The sequence below is a fragment of the Haliaeetus albicilla genome, chromosome 1 (assembly GCF_947461875.1).
Source record: "Haliaeetus albicilla chromosome 1, bHalAlb1.1, whole genome shotgun sequence".
Taxonomy (NCBI): domain Eukaryota; kingdom Metazoa; phylum Chordata; class Aves; order Accipitriformes; family Accipitridae; genus Haliaeetus; species Haliaeetus albicilla.
The window spans coordinates 54,441,024-54,465,492 of record NC_091483.1 but is presented as its reverse complement, the minus strand read 5'-3'; the positions used below and the strand labels follow the sequence as shown (position 1 = coordinate 54,465,492).

General features: G+C 43.6%; 1 protein-coding gene across 1 annotated transcript in view; it reads right to left on the bottom strand.

The window, feature by feature from the left end:
- Positions 1-6,960: 6,960 nt before the first annotated feature.
- Positions 6,961-24,469, bottom strand: part of KDR (kinase insert domain receptor) — a 32,625-nt gene continuing 15,116 nt past the window's right edge. Inside the window, exons 17-30 of the mRNA XM_069790058.1 lie at positions 24,108-24,243; positions 23,714-23,818; positions 22,390-22,503; positions 21,069-21,157; positions 19,182-19,338; positions 17,591-17,691; positions 16,124-16,246; positions 15,873-15,984; positions 15,374-15,473; positions 15,152-15,257; positions 13,126-13,277; positions 9,597-9,693; positions 9,400-9,488; positions 6,961-8,527 (exon numbers count right to left, since the gene is read on the bottom strand). Of these exons, the coding sequence (XP_069646159.1) occupies positions 8,308-8,527; positions 9,400-9,488; positions 9,597-9,693; positions 13,126-13,277; positions 15,152-15,257; positions 15,374-15,473; positions 15,873-15,984; positions 16,124-16,246; positions 17,591-17,691; positions 19,182-19,338; positions 21,069-21,157; positions 22,390-22,503; positions 23,714-23,818; positions 24,108-24,243 (1,701 nt within the window). The 3' untranslated portion in view covers positions 6,961-8,307. The remainder of the gene's footprint in view (positions 8,528-9,399; positions 9,489-9,596; positions 9,694-13,125; positions 13,278-15,151; positions 15,258-15,373; positions 15,474-15,872; positions 15,985-16,123; positions 16,247-17,590; positions 17,692-19,181; positions 19,339-21,068; positions 21,158-22,389; positions 22,504-23,713; positions 23,819-24,107; positions 24,244-24,469) is intronic.

Sequence of the window (24,469 nt, the reverse complement as noted above, 5' to 3'; positions counted from 1 at the left end):
AGAACTGTTTTGCTGAGGGCTTTAACTATCTGCAGGAATATCTCCAAGTTTACTTGAAATCCTTTCAGTTAGTGAAGATGAAACCAGTACACAGTGGACAGGGAAAGATGCCTTTCTTGCCATTTGGAAAAATACTCTGGATGAAGCAGCGTGTCACTCTCCGCCTTGGCAGCTCTGCTGGTACCCACTTACAGCCGCACAGACACACCATGCTGCATCTGGAAAAGGCCACTACAGCTTTAGTTTCACAAGCAGGAAAGCTGGAGCTAACAAAACTGTGCCTCTCCACCAGTGTCAGCACTCACCACTTTCCCTCCTGCAGCTGCCACATCCCTTTGTAGCTGAGGTGCTTAGCGAACTGTGTCCTGGGACTTATTTGAGTTCAAAGTAACCCGAGAAACCGACCAACAACCAAAAAACCCCAATTTGTTTTCAGTCAGCTCTGTCCTTTGACTGGATTCACTCTGTGGTCAGGCAGCTGCTTTGCTGGCACAAAAAACCATGCAGCATGGGGTAAAGGTTAAGCCTGAGGGTCCTGAGGAAAGGTAGGGCAGTTTCTTCTGGTGACGTTGCCACCTTGGTGTCAAAGTGTCAGAGAAACACTGGGCTGAGCTATACTGCAAGTATATATACTGCAAGTATCGCTCATGAAACAAAAGCAGCCTGAGATGCACCTTGGGATTTTTACACAAAAGAAAGTCATGATATGTAAGCTCTGATTAACTGTCATATGCCCAGACCTAAGGAAATGCTGTTAGAAAAGAAAAAACACTATGTAATGAAAAATGAAAAGCACTTCATCATTTCAGATGAGAAATCTGTCACAGACACTTCTGTGGCAGACAGTTCTCCACCTTAGATCACCTTAGATCAGTGAATTTTTGCAATGGGTGGCAAGCATGTTTATGGCATGGTGATTTGAATACACATATTTACATGAATATATCAATTTGCTTGAAAGCTACCTAGTGGTCTGGAATTTTAATGAAGTTTAAGAGTCAGAACGGGGGAAAGATGCTTAAACATACAGCAATGATTTTCTGTAGTCTACTTGTAAAACTGTCACTTGAATGCAAAGATTCAAGACTGGGGACAGATTTTGCAATCCTCTCTTCAGTGTCTGAGGCATTGATCTCACGCAAAGACCAATTCCAGCAGAATTATAAAGATTCCTCCTTAAATTGACTTCAAAGCTGGTCCCATAACAGACTCAACAAACTGTATAACCATTAAGGGACTCTACATTATACAATGTTGATTTCTCTAATATCCATATAATTATACTGAGATGCAAATTGCTAATAAAACTTAACAATCCTCCTGAAAAATTAGCGACATTAGCCTGAGAGCAGGCTTGAAATGCCTAAATCCATTGTTTTGATAGCATTACCAAACCATACATTAATAATTGTATTACTTTAGCTGCACACTCCCTGCTGCTTTAGTACTTAACTAAACTGAAATGTTAAATAGTTGTTGCCAGTTTAAGAAGTTTGTCAGACAATATAAAGATGTCTTTGTGATTGTAGTTTAAAACTACACATAAGTGCACCCAAAAAGTTCCACTTGTGAAGTTATCTCCTAAGGGCTCCGTTTATAGCTATTACCCGGAGTTTAAAGACAGTTTTTATACCCCTGAGTCTTAACTCAGTAAGTAACTGATAAGATAGGCCCTGCTTTCACTCTGTTCTGCTAGTTTGCGGTGGTAAATGGTGCCCCTGTTCGTGCCGCGTTTGAGCCATACAGCCTCTGCTTTCTGCATCTTATCCCTCCCCGCAGCCAGGCAGGAGCCAGCGCAAACAGCCTGGGAACGGGGCGACGCTGCACACACAGGAGACAAGCCCAGCCCAACCCTCGGAAATAGTTCACCGGCCAAAAATAGCAGCGCCGAGAAGATGCCAGCAAAGTCGGATCTTGACATTGACTGATGTTTGCCGATGCTGCCGTAGATCTGTCACGCGAATCGGTTGACATAACGCCGTCCTCTGCTGGCTGTCCCACACCCTCCTTCCTCCTGACGGAAGCCGGGTATCTTGCGGAGACCTCCTCAGGAGTCATGCCAAGCAGATGTCACCTTCTCGCCAAGGGATCCTATTTACAGGTTTGGGGAGATGCAAGCAGATTTTACTATGGACTAGGAATAGTCTGGCTTGAAGGGAATGGCTGAGGGGATAGCTGTCCATAAAATCCTAAATAACATGGAAAAATGAGTAGGGAATACTTGGTTGGTGTGCTGGAAAATAGCTGGGGCCATCAAGTGAAAATCTATATGCAAGAAGGCCTTGCTGCAGGATGTCGCAGATGCTAAGGGTTTCACGTGGGTTCAAAAAGCAAGTGGAAAATCCATCAGAGGATATTAAGCACAAGGGCCCATTGCTGCTTCAAATGCCTTGCCCTCAGCTCTCAAACTATAGCCTCGACATGGTGAACAGAGTTACAACTCTGCAAGACTGCAAATGAATCGCTAGCAAACGTTAGGGGTAAAGGGGTCCTGTTCCTGCATGAAATACGCACTGCAAAGCAGCTTCCAGACGACGAGCAGTAAGCAATGCCGATTTTCCAGTCCTACAGTGCAACCTGATGGTCTCTAATGAGCAAAACCCCTTTCCTCTTCCTGGGTTCCTGGTGCTGAAGTACAGCTCTAGTATGAGGGTATATGCATATTTGAAAAGGACTTATACAGTTATTAAAACTTTCCTTCAGCTCCTCTCTCTTGCTCCGTGCCAATGCAGCACTGCTGAGTCCAGGCAGAGTGTCAATCCCAAACCCAAGGCTGCTGCTGCCCGCTGGTACCCATCAGCTGCGGGGTTGAACAAGGGTCTAGTATACCAGGAATGGGTGGTGGAAAACAAACAGCAGTCTACAGTCTCAACCGAGTCTGGGAAGCGATTGTGGAAATGATATTCTGAAATCAAAGAGATGAAACATCACAGATAATCTTTGCGGTGCATGACACAGGTATAATCACGGGTTAGTGCAGTACACCCAGAAGCGCAAGAAACTCCAGTAACCGAGTCTGACTTGCACCCCTGCGGTAATTCCTAAACATGGATGCACTGCAGTTGAAGGTGTGACTTTGCCATGTACAGAGGTGTACCCTGCGGTCGGCTTTCTGCTAGTGAGCTTGGTGCCAGTGGCATGGGCTTTGCTGCATGCCCCACTGCCCAGGCTGCTGAACCCTTGCTGGTACTGCTGCTTAGCCTGGCAGGATGAAAACTATCTTATGTCTATCTACAACGTGTTGCAATCATGCTTCTGACTGTGGTGTGAAAACAGACCAAGAGAAATGAAACTAAAAGTAGCTACATTCCCACTCGCTTCTGCGAAACCATTGCTAGAGTAATCATGCAGCTTAGCATGATTATACCGAAAGAGAGAGCAGCATGGAGCCCAGGCAAACAGCTCTGTGGGATGCTGAACAGCTTCAGCTCCCCCTGGAAAACAGAATTAAATCTCAGTTCATATATTCCACCTTTTAAGAAAGCCTTTTTTGACCAAGACTCAGGAAACCACATTGCACTGCCATTTTTCCTGGCACCAGAGTCTGTGTCTGATGCTAGAGCTGGACCTGGAAATTGAATCCATTTAGTCCCCCCCAAAACTTACAGAGCAGCCATCATTCGCCATAGCGTGCCATCCTAACAAGCTGCAAGGCAGAGATACTTCACATTTGAACCAACTGGTGGCAGTCAGTGAATAACATCTAGGTAACCAGAACACCCTTCATCATGAACCTGATACGTTTAACAGCTAATTAAATCTGTGTAGGGATTAGGCTTTACATTGTATAGTTTTATGGTAACAAAACTTGAGCTTCCTAAGATTACATTGACCAGCTCCTTATCTCTGATGCCGAGATGTTTATCAGCACCATATGTTCGGAGCTCCTGCTATGTTTCCCAATGACCTTCTGGGATTTAATCAGCCCAAATGTCAGGGGTTGAGGAGCTGAGGACATATATTATGACACAGAGTGCAACGCTCAGCCAGGCAGAATGAAAATCCAGGGCTGAAGTCCAAAGAAAAGGTCTGTTGGTTAACTTCTGTCCCTAATAAATTTGTCAATTAGGAAGAACAAACGTTAACTTTGTTTTCCTTGCCCTTGCTGTTGCTTTGTGAGGTCCCATACTGCGAGGTAACACAGGGTGTGTACTCAAGTATCAGTGATGAGGGGAAACCTCAGATGATTCATGATTTGGGAATGTTTCACATAAAAATAGCAAATTCCAGCTTTATATCTGGAGGCTAACCATGCTACCCAGCTATGTTTTCCAGCCTTAAAAACATAAAAAAGAGATGCAATTAGCAGGAAGTTTTTGTCCCCAATTTAAACAGCTCTGTGATTGTAGTAGTTTTTTAGTCACATGCTACTTTTACAATTAACAAGCCCTCCATCCCAAAAGTCCAAAGGCATGGTGCTTGGGGACAATCACATGAGAAGACATGGAGGATCATTGCAACACTTTTTATGTTTGTGTGAAATACAGTTGCTTGTGATTGGAGATGCGTTAATAAGAAAAGCTTAGGCAAGGACTGAATTTGCCAAGACATTTCCATGCAAAGAATGAGAAACTTTTTACAGTGTCTTTGGCAGGAAGAAGGACCTAGCTACCACACTTGAATGCCCCTGCATTCTTCAGATGAGCTGTGTTTACTCTGATAAGAGCTGACACTAGCCATCTTCAAGCCCCAAAACTGCCTATTTCAGGCATGGCTCTGCTTGATTCCCCACATCCAAACCCACCAGCAATTACAGTTCATTCTGGCAGTTCTTCTGAGGCAGAGGAGTCAACCCCATCACTGCTTCTCCCCCCTCCTACCCAGCTGCTCACAGTAATATGTTTGGATCCCTAATCTCATGAGTGTCCCTTCTGTTTGCAGCTCACTGGGCTCAGATCCAGCCTGGAATCTCCCATGCATTTCATGGATAAGGATGCTGATCCAAATGCTGACACTTTGCTGCATGGCTGCAGAATGGAGATAAAGCCAGGACTGGTTTGCGAGGCATTTGCAAATCTGTGTAGTATATGTCTGTCGTTTCATTGAAAATATTCTTTTTGGAATTTAAAGCATCTACCAAGACAGATGTAGCCTGACTGGGGTTTAGCTGAACGTGCTGTATTCAGAATACAACAAAAAGTCCAGGTGTTTTAAAGGATCTAACTGCCATGGTCTAAGAAAAGAATTGTGTTGCTGGATGCCAAATATATGAACAATTTATAGAAGCTTTGCTTGCTCCTGAAACTGAATATATAGGTTTTTGCTTTGGGGGTTTTGGGGGGGGGGGTGGGGTGGGTGTTTTTTTTTTAAAGAAGCTGGCTTCCTTTCCTAAAGCAGGTGTGTGCTAGTTCCCACATTTTCCAGGCATATTTAAAATGATTTGGACCCACAAGGGAGTTTCATTGGCTGACAAGGATTATAAGTGAGAACTCATTAGCTGAAATGGCTATATTGCAACTTCATCAGGCTGCATTATGATGGATGACTGTTTTAGAGGTACTACAAACACACAGGGAAGCGTCTGAGTACATGTATGTCACACATATCTTGTGTTACACCAAGCTGGAAAGGAAACAAAACTACCAAATGACATGTCTAAATTGAACATCCCAAACCTTGGGGAGCTCCAGATATAGGTAGGGCAGATGGACATCAATGACAGATCTCCATCTCCACCTCTCTGTCAGGACTCTCCAACATGTGGCTCAACAGGGCACCCGTCAAGCTTCTGCCAGTGTCAGTATTTTATGTCCATTGTATAGTAATACATAGAAGAACACTTTCATTAAAGATGTTGAAGAATATTGGGAAGGGGGGATATTAAAGAATGTGGCATTGTCTGTTGAGCATACTCTACTGGCGAGACTCTTGCCTGGGAAGGAAGAAAAATGCCAAATATATACATGAAAATACAAGTCCTTCCTAGAAGCCCTTACAGCAGATCTAGGAAGCCTCTCCCTTATCTTTCTACCTGACCTCCCAGCTCCTGCTTTCCTGTCTGTAAAATGCTTTAGATTCAGAGCAAGGAAAGGAGAAATATTTGAAACTTGACATCCCACAGCCTTGTAGCTGGGGCATGCGCATAGTGTGTAGAGGGTATTAGTCCCATATTCAGCCTGAGTAGAGTTTATTGGTGAGATCTCCCACTTCGTAGACAAGTACTCTCGCTATGCAGTAGCCTACAAAGGTCCCAGTTCAAACTGCAATAAAGACAAGTTGAATTAAAGTCTGCAGTTGGTGGTTTACCCCCCCTTGCAATTTTTTTAGTATAAGCTGTTATGATTCTTTGAGTCCTGATAACCCACCATTGGCCAGCCTTGAACTGAGAACAAAGGCCTACACAGTGCAGAAGAGAAAGTCAAAAAGTGGACAACAAAAAGCAGAAAAGGTGGGAGCTTCGAGTACACATTTAAAATAAAGGAAGATGTTGCTACACAAGAGCAGGGACAACATTTCAGCTATAAGAAGTGAAATGGAAGAAATACAAGTGGGAAAAGATGAATAAGGCTTTAAGGGAAACTGCTACTCTCCAGGCAAAAGTCACAATACAATTAGATCAACCATTCTCTAACTGAACATAATAAACTTTTTCAGAGGAGATTCAGTCTGTACAAGCAGTCTATTCCTCTGACCATTCCTCTAAAGGCACTTATTGCCAACTGGTAAAAATCACTGAAGTTTCTTTACTATAGGTACGCACAGAAATGTTCATAGATCTGTACAATGGTATAAATAAATAGATTCATTAAATGGCACTTGAAATAAGTTGCATTTGATAAAATTCCCTGTCAATAGAAAGGATATAAGAAAATACATGCAAGAAAAGCAAACAAATCTACTCATAGCCCCCACCTCTAAATTTCCAGTCCCTTTTAATAAAGTGAAAAATTCTAGCTATTAAAAATTTTGTGACCCTTGTAATGCTACAGAACACCGATACAAAATGTGAATAGTACAATATCCATTATATAATATATATATTTATATTTTAATATATTACATTTATTTCTACATAAAGAGGCTATAAATACTGTATATGCCTTATATTCATGGTTCCCAGCATTTGACATTATAGTAAGTACAAACAAAAAAATAATTATAAAAATACAAAAAAGAACTCAGTAGAAATAGCTTTCCATTTTAAAATCTTGTAGCCTGCATTGTGTCTATTAATAGAGCTCTGGGACTACAAGAGCACAGGTAAGAAGTTGTCCAACATTTAGGCACAATCTCACCCCTCAGAGAAGATCGGAGCTGCCATGCAACCAGTCACGGATTCCCAAGACTACATAAACCGAGATCTCTGCCACTGCAAACGGACTTTGAGTTTGCAAAGTGAAAGAGTCAGACCTACGTCTGAGGGAGAGGGGATGAGATGAGAAGGCAGGGTGCCCTTAGGATGCCCCACAAGGTAGATTACAATGCCTTTTCTACCTGTTGTGGAGGCCACCCCAGTGGTGATTCAGAGCGGGGGTATTTTCTGCAGCTGTTTCAGGCTAGCTCAGCAGCTGGTAGGCACCTGGCATAGGTCAAGGGTGCCAGGGAGGACGGGGAGCAGAGCCATCCCCAGAGGTGCGGCATGCCCTCGGCACCTGCGTCCCATCACTTGGCTCGGTGCTCTGCCTTCTCCCGACTAACCAACCTCACCGTGCAAGTCTTGCAAGCAAACGCAGCTCATGAGGTCTGGCACAGCAACTTTTTTTCTCTGCCAAGGACAGAGACCATCGCCCCCACCTATATTTAGCCCAGCCTATGTTTAGTCTCAGGCCATTAGCGAGTGCCAGGGCCTTGAGCTGGAGGTTTCTTTTTTTGTTTGTGGAGGTGCAAGCAAGGGATAACTCTGAGAAACAAGAAGCCAGCGCCATGCTCTTTCCTTCCTGGAGTCCAGCCGCAAGTGGGAAAATGACCAAAAAAAAAAAAAAAAAAAAAAAAGAGCAGGGCTGTGCCGTTACTTCGTACAACTAGAAACACTTAAGTTGAATGTCGTGCTGCTGCCTGCGTCAGGCACACGCTCGGCATGTCACCAGGGTCCCAAAGGCCACCGCACTGCCTCTGCCACTGGGTCAGCACAGCCCACGCACGGCAGCCGGGGCTTTGCACCCTCAGCCGCCGGCACCCCTCAAGGAAGGCGCCTCGCAGCCTGGCATGGGGCGGTTTTGCTGCCAGATGCTCCTGCATCCTCTTGAGGAAAAATCAACGTCTTTTCTTAGCCTCACAGGCGCCGTCTTTCTATACATCAAACCTGAACACCACCGGCCTAGGCGAGGAAGGCACATTCCGGGGGGACCCGGAGCTGCCGGCTTCGCCCTAGAGCGGCGGGGAGGCGAGCGGCACGGTGCCGTCGTAGGGCAGCCCGTGAGCGCGGCAGAGCGGGGGCGAAGCCTCCCGGGCGCACAAGAGTTCAGTCTCCTCGCTGGAGTAGACGGTGGTGTCCATGTCGTCCGAGTGGTACCCTGACTGGTACCCGCTCGTCTGGTTGGAGGCTTCCGACATGACGGACTCATTACTCTTGCTGGGCACCAGCGTGCTGCAAAAAACAAGCAGAAACAGGACTGAGCGAGCTGTGGAGACTGTCTTCTGCAGGGCAGGTGGGCGACTCCTGCCGGCAGCTGCTTTCCATCACAGCAGCGACCAAAGCAAAATGGTGCACTTCACAAAGCTGGCTTCAAGCCTCTTTAAGCGTGCATTTGATTATAAGGAGAGATCTTTTTATATGCCCTAACCTCACTAACACGTGAAAAAGATATTTAATTTTATGACGATACAAGCAGTTAGATTGCAACCACAGATGAAATGGAGAAAACCTTGAGAGGCTTCACACATTTCAGCTGTGGTGCAATCGCAACTGCAATATACCTTTGTTTGCACTGAAGTGGTCCTGGAAAAAATAATTCCCGAGAAGCTCTCAGAGAGCATACGTGAGGTTTCAGCTCCATGAACACCACTGTGCTTCCTGTGAACTGCACAATGAAACCCCTGTACAATGCTCTGAAAATACACCCAGGTACATCCTGAAAACTCAAGAGTCAGCTTTATAAAAAAAGAAAGAAAAAGAAAAAAAAAAAAAAAAGCTTTTTGTCATTGCAGACAGGCCCTCACAAATATGTTCGATTGTGTGTACCGGCTCAGTTCCTTCGAGGGGTGGTTGATGCTTTTGCAGCTGATAAATACAAGCCCTTTCTGTGGTGCTGGCTGATGCTTCCAAACAGCTGCATTACCTCTCCTCTCCTGGTACCAAATGTAGATAACCAGGCACACAGTGCACAATTTTTCTTTGTGTTTTTAAAAATACAGTAAGAAAACATTTTGTCTTCTAAAAAAATTTTACAAACCAATCAGTCTTCTGACATACTGCAAGCAAAAGGTCATATTCAATCCTGTGTGCAGCCTGAGCCTTACCTAAAGGGTATTTTTACTTGTTTATCGCTCTCTTCCAATGTCTTCAGCTCTTCAGACGCAAGAACCATCCCACTATCTGTCTGGTTTTCCTGCAAAGGTATTAGAAATGCATTAAATGGAAACGGATTAAAAAACAAACAAACATGAAAAAAGACATCAACAGAAGGAAAAGACATACAAACAACAGACAACCTCACCTCCTGAACAACTTTTACAGTGGTTACCAATGGGACATCTTCAAACGTTTTCACACTTACAGGGCGGCTTTTTCTTTTGCTACCTTGTCGGTATTGACTGAAAAGAAAACAAAACAAAAAAGTTTTGTGTCCACTATCCACAACTTGGCTGCAAACAGCACAATGATATCAGAATCCTTTTATCTCTCTACAGAGAAGTTAATCCTTTTGTCAAAACATATTATGCAAACCTCAAAATATCCATTTATTGAAAAGGAGGAACAGCCTAGAAAGTGGCATGTTTCTGACCTTCTGCTCCTGACAATCTTGATCTCTGAGCAAATTCTAAGAAATGGCTTTGAGAAAACAGCTCCTTTCCTCAGTTACACTGGAGGGCTTCACTTCCTGCAAGCTTCACTTAGAAGTATAATAAACAGAGGAGCCTGGAGCACAGATATGTGTCTCTTCCTTTGGACTGCACTTCTGAGACCCCTGGCTGGACCTAGGACAACAACAGCAGACTCAGCAGACTGCCGCCCTTAAACCGTGGGGATCAGGACAGGGAGTGCTACGTCTCTCTTGAAGGCTCTTCTCCAAAAGAAGTCCTCTGGTCAGGATGACATCCATAAAAAATATTGGACAAAAAAATAAAATTGACTTTCATGAAGGTACTAACACAGCAAACAAAACAGCCACCCTCAGCTTTCTGTCTAAGTGGATATGGAGTAAAATGGATGTTGTCCCAGTTAAACAGGACAAATTTGTGTTCCTAACAGCTAATGAAGAAAAAGCCATGGAGTGAGAAGAGAAACCTGCATCCGCTTGAAGCACAAAGCTGGAGACAATTAAGAGCATCTTTCATCCTGTTTCCCAGCTTTGAGTCTAGCTATGCTGAGTCCTGCCTATCTCCAACAGACATTTATTTAAACTGGTGGGGATTTTACAAGTTCCCTGTGTAGCCTGCTCAGGTGCTCAGTCACACTTTAGAATGTTTTTCAAATATTAAACCCAAGTATTTGCTGCAAATAGGATTTGTGCTATTGCTGGGGACACAGAATAATCAATTAGCATCCTCTTTTGAGCAACTTTTCATATACTGAAAACTGTTACTATGTTCCCTCTCCATTTTCTCTTCCTAGACTTGACAAAAACAGTGCTTTCAAGATCTCTGCACTGACCATGTCTTCTGCTCCTGTTACTCTGCAATGGTAACTAATCCACTTCCCACCCAACACCGCCAGGACCAAGAACATCTAATGGACAATCTAGTCCACTTACCCTCCTGGACAACCTGACCTTGAATGATGAGAAGTTCATTCTACAACTTGCCGCCTTAGTCTGAAAGCTCCCTGTGTGCTTGCATTTAATTGTCCACACAGGCACAGAACTGCACGGCCAGGACTACAGCCAGGGGAATCCCAGCCTCTTGATCTGCTGAACAACCTCCCAGGTATGGGAGTCTTGCCTCTGCTCAGCCCAGACAAAAGTCAGCCTACATGGGCTACAATGAATGAGAGCCTCCCGGTTAAGCCAAGCTACTGTGCAAACAGGACCAGAAATAGTGTGCAGGCAGAGAGAGGCCACACGTGGAGTCTGACTCCTGCCCGGTGGCAGTGGGGGCTCAGCTGACGTCCTGACAGTATTTCCTGACACGTGTTTGCATTTTGTAATAGACTGTCCCATTAAAAAAGGGCCAAAAATGCCCTACAGAAAATCAAAATCCATCTTCCCTGCTATCCACCAGAACAATTATTCCCCCTAAAAATGAAACTTAGGTTGGTTTGATTTGATTTGCTCTTGACAAATCCATGCTGGCTATTTTTAGTTACTTTATTTTCCTGCAGGCATTCACCATTATTTATCTGACTGTTTATTCCAGGATTGTTCCTAGGATTCAAGTTAACTTGATTTAAGAGCTACTCCTTTTCTGTTCTTTCTAAAAACAGGCATTATCTTTACACTTCCTTACATCTTCTTTACCTCACCTGACTGCTCTTAATGACAATCTTTCAAGGTTCAGAAATTGCATATCTATTTTCTAAACCAAATACAGCAGATGTTAGGAGGTCCTGCTGCTTTTAATTTACCTCAGCAACCTAAATATTCTTTAATATTCTCTGTGTTTTCCCTGTGCTTGCTTTTCATCCTCCAGCTTTGATTTAGAGATTGTATTTATCAGCCTCTCCTCATAATTAGTACTTTTGTGAAGATTGAAAAAGACATTACCAAACAGATCAATCTTTTCCACTATGTGTACAGCAAGATCCATGCCTACAAAATAATTTTCAGCTACCAGAAGAGAAGAATAAAGCCCCTAAGCATGTCTTAAGCTCCCCACTCTCTGAGCAACCCTGTCACACTGTAAGACAAGAGAAGAGGTTCAAAGTCTCTTTAAAAGGTTGACAGATTTTACTTCCATTCATAATAGGAAGTGGGGACCGGGAAAAGCCATATAGGAAGTAGTAGAAGTGGAAAATAAGTGCGATGTTTTCAGGTTTAAATCATGCTTTTTTGTCTTTAAAATTTATACTTTGGACTGCCCCACTACTAAAACATGGGGTTGAGAGTTCAGCTTTAGGACCATAAGTTCAACTGAAGTGTGAAATGCACTGTGCCTACCTGGTCTTTCCCAGGACCACACAAAAATGTCATCCTGCAGTACCCAAAATCACTGGGAATTTTGTCTTTGGTGGATATAATACAAGCAGCAAGGGAGAGGGCTCCACTTTGTGGAAACCATGTGAAACCTGCCAATAGAGTCCATCTCTGCCCTGATGGTTGGATCCATCTCCTTCTATCTTTCTCCTTCTTCTGAGATTACAGCAAGCAACACAGGGGTCCCAGCATCTAAGTGGCTGAATTTGATCTTAGGCAGCACTAGATGAGAAAATACCTTTCTCCCTTACACCCCATGCTTGAGGTCCTCACAAGGTCCAACTTAAGTCCTGCTTAAGTACATTAGTACAAACTCCTTCCCGGGGAAGTCACCTCTGCCACAATACCCAACAGCATCTACCACTATTGGTCCATCGTAGATGGCCCAGCAGCCCACCAGAAGCAAGCAGTGGACAAAAAACAGTGACAACACTATTTAGGTCGCATTCCCCTTGCTATCAATTCATGACCTATTTACCAACATTTCACTCTAGGAGGGGAAATGGCAGAGAGGTTATTAATGATAGATCTATCACCATTAATATCTTAGGGAGCTGCAATACAAGAGCGTGAACACAACTGATTTGAATCAGTAAAACTTTGTATTCGTTCTTGTTCTTTAAAACTAAATAACAAATACTCTTGTGGGTTTTTCTGAGAGAATACAAAATCTTGAAAGGGTAGCAAAAAAAAAATTTTACAAAAATCACTAGCATTTTGAGAGATAAGAAACTACTTTTTGCCTACAAAATCTCTACAGATTCCTTCTTATCCCTATAGAGGAGGTTAAATATGGACCAGGCAGCTGAAGTCTCTTCCTTTCATTTCCCCTGCCCCCACAGCTTGAACAAAACCTGCCCAGAGGCCCCAGTAGGATGTCCACTATATAAAATACCTAATTCCTGCTGTGTTGTCATAATGGAATTTGGGATCACAGACTTCCTCTTCCTCCCTACAGGAAGCAGGTGAAGTTGGGAGAGAAAGACCCGAATCCTCTTCCATATTCAGCGATACTGACAAAGGAAGGACAACGTAGTCTTTACCATCCTGTAGAATGCAGTGAAAAAATACAAAAATTAAATAGGCTACAGAGATACACAGACGTAAACAACTACACACACGTACATGGAGAATGCATCTGTCCAACAGTGCTACCTTGGTTGTTTTATTAAACTATGAACACTATACCACCTTTGCAGGAGCAGCTACATTAAAAGAAGGAAACTTAATAAGAACCACTGCCAAGTAGTTTTAGATTAAAAAATTGAGATTTTTATATGACATCCTGTAACATAATGTATAAACTGAACTTTTTATTGATGTCTTTGAAATAAAAAATGTAGTTTTTTGTAATGTTTGAATCCCAATGACACAAAGAACATGGACCTGAAGAAAAAAATAACCTTAAACTGAAATTAAGACTCAATTAGACTACAGTGTATTAATCAGAAAGACTAAATTAAGCATAAGAAGTAAATGAAAAAAAGAAGGAAATGGACATAGCAAAACAGGAAATTTTCTATCAATACTTTGGCATCTAATTTGATGTGAATAACAAGGATAGCACTTTTAAAAATTTATTCCGCATGTTAATATTTCTGCTTTAAAGTATAAAGAGAAAAAATGGATTACGCATCCTTCAGTACTGCATACCTATTTATAGTCCCATAAGAAATCCTTTAGTAGATTCCACCTTTTCTCTAATTTTTTGGCATCTATCCCTTTTGGATTGCAATATGACAAATGCATAATTAGCTATTAGTTATCAGACAGTAAATCATGTTTGTCTTTTATAGTTGCAGAACACTACAGTTCATGACAAGAGGGTCTAAATCATTAGCAATCCAACCATATTAGGTTATGGGCAAATATACACAAAGTATGTTCTGAACATACAAGGAAACACTTTTTTTTACTGTGAGGGTGACTGAGCATGGGCACAAGTTACCCATAGAGGTTGTGGAGCCTCCATACTCAGAGATATTCAAAAGCTGTCTCGACATGCTCCTGGGCAACAGGCTCTAGGTGGCCCTGCCTGAGCAGGGGGGGTTGGACCAGAAGACCTCCAGAAGTCCCTTCCGACCTCAGCCAGTCTGTGATTCTGTGATACATAAGATTCCAGCTGCTCTTTAGGAAAGTGAAGAAACGCTATCCTTTCTGAGTTTTGTATGCACAGAAGACACGATAGTTTGGAAGGGCAGGTAATTCCCATTATTATCAATAGGTCAGAAAGGCAGAACTCGTCTAATAGGAGAGCACGTGGCCAAATCCAGCCTCCTTCATCCAATGTGCTCATATTTATTGCCCTGGCCTTGTCCATTTCCGCAGTACAGGAAGAGGGAGCCACAAGATGGAGAACGTGGGAGGGAGGCCCATGTACCCCACCTGGACGCAGTGGGCTCTCTTACCACAATGTCTGCACACAGGACAAGTCCTAATACACTTATCTGCATGAAGCTGCTGACAGGCAGCGAAATGCCTGTATCCTCGTTTTCCAGAAGAGTCATTAAAAGCATTGCAGCCCACATCCTCACATATGCTAAGATATCCATCTTTGGCACAGTAAGATCAACAGGAGCTACCTGCCGAAATGCCTCTGCAGTATGCAGAGAAATCATCAGCAGAGCAGGGAATTGAGCCTATGCCAAGACAGCTAAGTAACCACAGCGGTGGTGTCATGCCTCGCTGGCAGGGCAAGGCGCTTTTGGTTACCACAACAGACCTCTGCAATCTTCCCCCCCAAAAGTCATTCTTCTCTGCAAGTTGCTCCAACTGCTGGTCAGTAACGTGAGCAGTGGAAGAAGCCCAGGCTCCCCAATGGCTCCAGTGGACAGTACCCAACTACAGGATTTCGTGGTGGCTGGCAGGACAGGAGGGGTTCAGCTGGTGGTTTTAGGAACCAAACAACACATTTCACGTACCTGACGGACATTGGCTTGCAGTAAATTCCCCAGGTGCTCCACCAGCTCTGAAAAAGTCGGTCTCTGCTTAGGATCTCCGTGCCAGCAATCCAGCATTGTTTGGTACCTAGAAGGACAAAGTCCATTAAAATATCAGCATAAAGAAAACAGCACCTATTGCTTCCTTCAGCACCTGCTATTATTGTGGGGTAAATGTGGGCAGCTGGAAGAACATTTTCTCACATTTCTGGTGTTGTATAGTCTGGTGCTCTCATTCTTGTTCCTTCTTTCAGTCTTCTGCAAAATTCCTCATCAATTTTCACTCCAGGGTATGGCGATGCGCCTAAAATGAGAGCAACGGTAATTTTAATGCATTAGACTCTTAAATTCTAGGATTAATTTTCAAACAAATAATTCGCTATGGCCTGAGTTAATAAGGTAATTCAGTATATTCGGATGTACAAACAATTTATATTTATGATGGAAACAGCAACTGATTGAGTAAATGAGGTGCATCATCACATACTGAAATTGTATGAAGAAGCGTTTCAAGTCCATGTTCCTACATTTGCATTTTTAAGGAAATTTGAGTATTTTATTTTAGTGGAGAAAATAAACAGGAAATTTTCAAGAAGTAAAAAAAAAAAAAAAAGGTAAAGAGGATCCAAGAATACTTTGACTGTTTTCTTCAGACTCTGTTGTTTAAAATTTAAGACGGCTCAGTAAAATTAAAGTAACTCACCTAATGAAAATATTTCCCATAGCAGAACTCCAAAGGACCATACATCACTCTGAATGGTATATACTCTATCAAAAATGGTTTCTGGTGCCATCCATTTTAGGGGTAGTCTGGCCTGAAAGTATTTCCATAAACAAAAAGGTATCACAGTTTAGCAAAACATTGAGTTCCCACAAACCCATTTAAGGTGAAAAAAAAAAAAAGAGTCCTGACTTCATATTAATTCTCTCTCAAATTGAGAATCTGAAACTTACATCTCCTTTTCTGACGTAATCTGGGTCTTTGTAGATGTCTCGAGCCAAGCCAAAATCACAGATTTTGACCACGTTATTGTCTGACAAGAGGATATTACGAGCAGCCAGGTCCCTGTGGATGCACTGCAAAGAGAAGTAAACAACTTCACATGCTGCCTGTTGTCACAGCTCTGTCCACAGGGCTGATCTCTTTCACATATGTGCTCTCCTACCCTCAAAGGCCAGATAATTCCTAAAACCTTTTAAGAAAAGGAACCTCAGCATCAACATTTACTGATTTTAAGTGCTTTTTTGATGGTCACAACTGATTTGGCTCAGGGAGGCTTGTGCTCCCAAGTCCAAACTACATCTGTTTATCCGCTATACAGAAAGAGCCTTTGAAGTTAGCTAATTAATTATCTTAAGAAGCTGATGCAAAACAGTTTGAGATCTGATTACCTTTAGATTTACTTAGGTTCACTCAAATCTATGTACTCTGCTTTCTCTTTGAAAAATATACTACACTAAAACGCCGATTTGATTCCAACACAAACTAATCTTGACTACAGAGAGAAAAGTCCATGTCTTTACCTATGCAGAACAACAGCTTAGCCAACAACCCAAAGATGTCAAAACTCAAGCCTCAATAGCTTGAAGTAAAAAAGCCAGGCTCTGAAAGTGGCTGCAAATTTGCTTCTAGTATGGACTAGAACTGCAGATCCTGGAAAGACATTTTTACATAGACACATCAACCAGGATGTATGAAATGTAGGCAAATGCATGTTTTTAGAAAAGACTCTGAAGTCTGCTCTTGAACACCTAGCCTGCACTCTAGAGCTGTGTTGTATTCCCTGCTTCTTTTTCCTTTTCCCATTTCTAAGTACTTTTTGTTCCTATACAACTGCAGGCACTTCCTTGCTCGTGCTGGAATTTACATCCTTTGAAACATGTACTATACGTATTTAGGATCAAACCACGGAAAAGCATTTCTAGAAGGCAAAAATGCAGGTGAGGTGCTATTGACTGCCAGGGTGTCTTTGGCAGGAGACTCTCCAAGGAGTCATCCATGAAGTTTCACAGGTGAGCATTGTCTCTCCTCACACTGCCCCTCCAATCCCACTGCACAAGTTACAGGTGACCTCCTCAGAGCAAACTCCTTTACTCTAGTTTAGGTCCAGTTACCAGGGATTTGTCCCTAACTCCTTTAATTGTCCTTTTAAGTCAGCTCCCCTCCTCCAACTACTTAATCACTCTTCTATGAATCGGTGACCCATAAACCTTATACAGATCACTAACATTTGTGTCAATAAATGCATGGGCTGTTTCACTCTGTAGTATTAATGATTCGGGTATGTCTTAGGGCAAAAAGAAAATGTTGCGGATGACTGCTAGTCCAAAGATGAACATGCTGTTTCCTTCTATAGACCTACAGCACTATTTCCTACAGTCAAATAAATAACATGCCACTCTTCCTGAGAAGTTCCTTACTTTGCGTGAAGCCAAGAACTCCATCCCCCTCGCCACCTGGAAGCTATAACAGATGAGGTCCTCCATGGTCAAAGGGTTCTTGCAAAGGTCTTCAGGACCAGCTGCAAAGAATCAGATGACAGTCAAACATGCCCTTTGTCACGGATTTCACCCATAACTGCTTCTTAGGTAAAAGTCCATCTTAACCTTATGCCACATTGAACCGGAAGAGAAAACCGAGCCCTTTTTTGGCCTGTATAATTATCAGTAACAACCCATTCTACACCAAACTAGTCCTGTGTAAAATAAATTTTGAGACGATGGGTTATACCCCAGGCCTCCTTGCTTATTTCCAGAGTTCCCACCAGTGGAAAGATTTGCAAAACAATTCCAAAAGAAAAACAACCAAAACTCAGCTCACAAGTTCCTAGGACAGGAAAGGCTTGCTGTGGTTTCAGCAGATGAATTTGGAAACCGAAGAGAGGGAGGCCCCACCTAGTCCTTACGGGGGAAGAATATGCCATGGGGATAGAGACTTCAGTTTGGCAAAAAGCCCTCCTAATTTAGGGTAGAAGAAGCCTAACCTCATTCTCTAGTGACCTGGAGGAATAATGTATTCAAGTATCCAACAAAGATACAGAGGCATTTAGTTCCTGCTGAAATAAAAAACTTGATGACTTTGCCCAGCTCTTGATTTTAAGACAAAATTGAAGAACTACAACACTGGTGGCTAAACCCCTCAATCTCAAGGCCTGCTTTAGGTCTACATACTTCTTACAACATCCCAGCTCAGAGGGTCAGTGGTTATACCAGGGAGGTCTGAAAAGGACCAAAATGGTCTGGAAATGCATAAAGTGCATGCCTGAGATTACCTATTAGGATTGCATTGAAACCACAAGATCATCCTCCCTGTTAACATACTGATGTTTTTCTTTGCATTAAATGATTTTCAGTAGAAGTCGAGGTACAGGCAGTTTTGCTACGGCCTCCCTTGTGACCAGTCTGATCCTACCACTTGCTGAAATTAGTGGTTTTTGAAATATGCTGGCAGCACTGAGCACTTTGTGCTGTCTCTGCCAAAGGAGAACATGGCGAATGTATCAGTGAAACTGCTGCAGAGAGTATGTATATCCAGGGGAGGCTTTAAATGAGTGGATAGTTCAGGTTTCCTGTTCCTGACAGACCACCTGCGCAGTGGGAAGGCAAATCAACCTCTCTGCTAATAAGCAGTGAAGCAGATGGCATTTCATGATATTTAACTTCTGAGTAAACATTGAGGAAATTCAGTTAGCATCCTGGCGCATCCCTCTTTGCACTGCCTTCAGAATTGGTGCTCTGCAATTTTCCCTGAAGACACTAGGATGTTAAATAGATGGATCCCCAAAAGGCAGTGCACTAAAAATGCATCCTTTTCAGACAGGACAGTACCTGGGATTGGGCTGAGGGGTTTGGCATGCTGGACTAGATAATCCATAGCTCGGGAGCTTTGGTGATCCAGGAAATACCCCGCACACAGCTTTGAGGGAGCTTTGGAAATCACACCGTCCCCAGTGTCCCTCATCAGCCCCCACCCATGACAGCTGTTCCAACACCAGGAGAAGATATATCCTACCGTCCTCCTCTTCCACATCACTTAGGGACCGCTCCTCCACAAAGCCAGAGCTTGCTGAGCTCTGGCTGCTCGTGATGCTGTCCAACCGTCGCTTCAGGTCTGCGGAGACGTCACCAATATAGTTCTCCTTCCCCTGCCGAAACCTGGCGCTTTTGGTCTAGAAATGTGAGGGGAAGGTGGGAGAAATCAGAAGCAGAAAGCATGTCAGAAGCTTCCTCGGGAGAGGCGATGATGGTCCCCATGGTCTGTGCCACAGGCACCACTGAAGGCAGGGAGGGCAGCCCAGCACTGGCATGATCGGCCGCTCCGCTCCAACCTGGCTCTGGTTGGGGCACCAGGCTGGCGCGTTGACAGCGCTGGCAAACCCCAACCCATGGCCACGCAGGCTCACCAGCTCGAGCACCCTCTGCTACTCCACAGCACTGCTTTAGCCTGCTCCTGCGTCCTCCCAGCTGCCCCCCCAGAACATCTCCACGTGCTGGGGAATAAATAAATGCACGCTGACGGGCTGGCCTTCTCAGCCCCTGGTGCCCACCGCTTGTGAAGCATGCGTGGATGCTGCCAAACCCCCTCTCATACACTTAAGCCTCTCCGCACTGCTATAGCTTTACCTCCCACTGCTGCAAAGGCCCTTCTGCTAAACCTCTACCTTGGCCAAAACCCTGGCAGCCCTCAAAATCTGATTTATTTCCTTCTTCCCCTAAGCCACCGAATGCATTTAGGGAAGATGCCAGCCCCACAGGCTTCCTCCATCACGTTTCCATTTTCTCCTGCTTTGGTTTGGTGACTTTTCTCCCCTGGCAGGGCTAGTTTTTTCCATTGCCAATTCCCATCCCCACCACTTTGTGTAAGCAAGGGTCAGCACCCTCGTGAAAGCCTGCCTCTTCCTTCAAGGCCTCTCAGATATTTGTTTATCCTTTTTACCTCACAAGAGGATGCAGCGAGTTGCCTTTGCCAATATAAAATAGTAAACAATGACTCCAAGGATAAAGAAAAATAACCCCCTGGAGAACCAACAAGCAGTTTGAAGAAGCTCTGATCTAAACACAGCAGCTGCAGGAAGACTCAGGTCTACCAGCGTGCCAGAGCAGAGCCCAGGGGCCTCTCTCTTGGCTGTGGGTGAAAAAGGGTAGGGTCCTGAGCATGATGCTCAGCACTGGGTACATGCAATCACACTCTTCATCCAGCAATCTGACCCTCAGAGGGAATGGATCCTCCCAACCCTCTCCAGATATCAGACCTCCTCTCAGAGGCATCCAGAAATGAGTTTGAAAATGCCAGCCTCCATCCTCCTTCTCCTTTCAAACTGGGGTGCAAAGAGGGGGTGCTGTGATGGAGCTCCCCTTGGCAAAGGACTTGGGAGGTGACAAGCTGAACATAAACTCATGAGATACATCAATTATACAAAATGATTAACAGAAAGAAAATGTATAACCTGATTCAGCAATGAGCCAAGGGGATAGCGGAACAGATCATCACATGATAGAAGATACCTATGGATATCTGATGGATAGACACACTAAGCAGGGAGTGCAGTTATTTAAGGTGGTCTGGAGCTTAACTAAGAAAGGAAAAAATTCAGGCTGATAATCAGAAAAAAACTTCCTGACAGATATGGCCAAGTGTAGAACAATCTGCCAAGGGAAATAGTGGAAGCCCAGTTCCTTTGCACATTTTAAGCTAACAATAACAAAATAAGTACATTGCAGGGGCCAGGGGAAAGACTAGATGACCTCTGATGTCTTTGCCATCTCTCATTCCCATGAGAAGTACTAGATATTCAGCGTCCCCAAGGATTGCCACTTCAGTCTGCACTAGAAACAGAAATATTGTGTGTGGAAAAACCCCACCAAATCAAACATTATACTGTTAACCTTGACTCCTTACCTTGTATGGGACAAATTCACTCCTCTTGCTCCGAAGGTAGGCTGACAGATTTCCAAACTTGCAATATTCCACGATCACCATGAGTGGGCCTGTACAACATGTAAAGCAATTCTTTAGAAAGACCATTTATATCCCACCTTATCTCACAGCAACAGTTTGTGGCTAGAAATACATACATTTCAAAAAGCATTCTATTACCCAGAAGTTTTTAAAAATACCAGTAATAAAAAAAATAATAAAATCTAATCAAAGCAGGGAAATGATTCCTTTTCTGCTGTATAAGAAAGGAAAAGAAAGCACATACTTTTGAAAATCACAGGCCTAATTTCATATGTGAAAATGTATAGTGGCATGCTTATACTTAAAGTGCCAATAACTGCCGATGCTAACTGACACTGTAAGGATGCAACATACACATTTGAATGAACTTCAGTGCAATTAACTACTCATCTGCAATAAAGTACACACATAATTATCTATGCATTTTTGTGCAGGCAGTCCTAAAAAACTTAAAACAGGAATCTTGGTTTCAGACATAGATGCTTTAATGTACAGTCCAAATGTGGTATTTCATGCTCAAATTGCTTCATATAGGCATATGCTACGATGATAAATTTCCATCCTAGGTTCCAGATACTGGCCATCTCTATTTTGTTATGGAATAAACAAGGAAAGAAATATTTATGGATTATGTTTCCCTCAACTACTGCACTTCTGTCATGGAACTTTACAAATTAAATTCTGATCCCACAGTAAGCCAACAAGTCAGCTTCCCTGAAAAATTATTACTGAGTTACTTTACACTGAATTTCTTCTAAATTAGCGTGCAGTTTCATTTGTTAAATGAAACATCTGTCCCCTATTATAAAATAAAATATGTTCATCCACCCAGAGCTGGACTCCAAATTGCAATCTCCCCTCCTACACACACACAGAGGTACCCACAGTCCATCCAAAGCCAGGCAGGGAAGTCACAACTTGCAGTTGCACTGTAGCCTGTGACAAGAAGACCAACTTTTAAAATCTGGTACTAGGCTCAGACCCAAAGTCTGTTACATATGGTGTGTCCACTATAAAAGTGGATCTGACGGACAGAAAAGCAAAGTGATAGAACAACTAACAGATGGAGCTGGATGTGGAACTCGGGGCTTCTGAGCCCTTATTCTGCCTCTGGACCTGCTCATTCTTATCAGAATTATTTTTTTTAAAAAGAAGACTATTTCTTCCAACCCTTAATTTTGAAACTCAATTTTCTATGCAGAAGAAATGGCAGAAATAGGGTTTTCATTAGCACCTTCCTGCCCACTGAGAAGTTACTCACCTCCTGGCTTTGTGCAGGCTCCAAGTAAATTGACAACGTTGAGATGATGGCCAATATGAATGAGGATCTTCAGCTCTGACATAAGTGCTCTGTGCTCACTGTGGGTTGCACCCTCTGCAGAGGTAAAACAACACAGATCAGGAGCATCACAGACAGAAAGTTTTTCCCCTCCTCTGTGTTCTCTTCTGTTATTTTTCCAGCCCATCTGGGAAGTCTTGTTGGTTGGTAGCCTGGGTCGGCTATGCTGCAGGACACTGATGAAAGCTAGGCACGTGCATGACAGGGTTGGTTTTGCTCTGCTTCTCAACATTTTCTGAAGTTTGCCAAGGGCAGTACATCAGAAGAGGGACAGAAACAATCCAGATCAGCAAACATCTTTTTTCCTACAGACCTTCTGAGCAGTTTGACCCTCCCAGCCAAGAAGAGCTAGAAACATTGTCCCATAGGCATTGCTGTGGTCCATGCTAAGGGTCCAATGGGTCCACGGACTTGGGGACTGGGCCGAACATGCCTGACCCTGCAGCCTCACCAAAAGCCTGGAAACATGGCTGGTCTCCTCATCCCACAGGGACAGAAGGGCAAGAGGAAACAGTTGAAGCAGTGGGGAGAGAGGGGCAGAGGAGGCAGCTCTCTGCAGGCTGCCTGAGCACTGGGAAGCTGGAAGGACAGGGCTTTCCAATTTTTATTGCCATTACTGCACGCTCATCCCACTGCAACGAATCTGCAACAGGTCTTGCCTACGCTTTTGACTGCTCACACTGTACTGTCAGAAATCCCTTGGCTTTCCCACACTTCCTCCAGTACAGCACAGGGTGGGATACAGCCCCCGGCTGCTGGCAGCCCCATTTTGCTGCCCAGCTATGTCCTCTTCGGGAACAATGTGTCTGGGAACCGCAGCTTTCAACTTTTCTGTGGTGAATGCAAGGCACTATAATATGATTTAAAGTGAGGAGAAAGCTGTTCAAAACTAAAATTCATTTTGGAGCGTGTCTAAGCCATTGTCTGAGACTTGCAGAAAGCTCCTCACCAGGCTGCATAAGGCAAAAATGGACAAGTGCAAATTGCTTGCAGGAGCAAGTTTGTATTCTGAACCTGAGCAGATCTATAAAGCAATGGCTAAGAAACCATAGTCGCATTGCTCCAGTTATCGATGAGGGAAAGGCATGTACTTTCCCTAATCATTGCTTCTTAATACCAACTGTTAAGCTAAACTTGTATACACCATTGGTATGAACATTTTGATTTTTTTCTATCTACTGGTTATAGTATTGGCGATTATCCCTATATTGTGTATTCAAGGTGAAGTTTTAGTCATCATTTTTACCTTTAAGCATTTTGACTGCCACTGTTTTGCAGGTAGCAGTTTTGTCGATCCCAAATGCATCCGCTTCTATGACCTGGCCAAAAGCTCCACGCCCAAGAGGTTTACCTTGAAGTGAGAAGATGAACATACTCCAATTTATTTGCCTGGCACAGTAGGCAAAAGATGCAGAATAAACAGCAACTCTAAACGGAGTTTGTGTATCAGAAATTAACAGAGGGCTGATAATGGGGAGAGGATGCATTATATTCTATTATATTCTATCATATTCTATGGGACCACAGACCCACAGGGGGTCCTGCATCAGGGCAGCCCCATGGCAAGCCAGGACCTGAAACATCCCCCAGCACAGGGCTGGCTGCAGTATCACTAAACGGCTTGTGCAATGAAGACGCACCTAGCTTTAGCCGGTCTCTGGGAAACTCCCACTTGCTGGCATCATACGGGAGCCGTTCACAGTGCTCGTCTATAGGGACTTCATCAGGATCCATGATGATAGACAAGTAGCCAGTCTTCATGTCCCCTCCGCTGGCCTGGAAAATGGTATTAGTTGTAGTTGCACAGATTTTTTTTCTGGCAATGTGCAGGCAAAGTGCCATTTTCTCACTTTGTAGTGTTTCACTAGTTCCCAGAAATACCAGGCTACCATTTCCCTACACCATGTCATCATGAGTGTGATCATCGTTAATTACTTGCACTTTTTTTTAATAAACAAAATGAGCTGAAACATTTTTTTTCTCTTGCAAGGGCCTGTTCAAT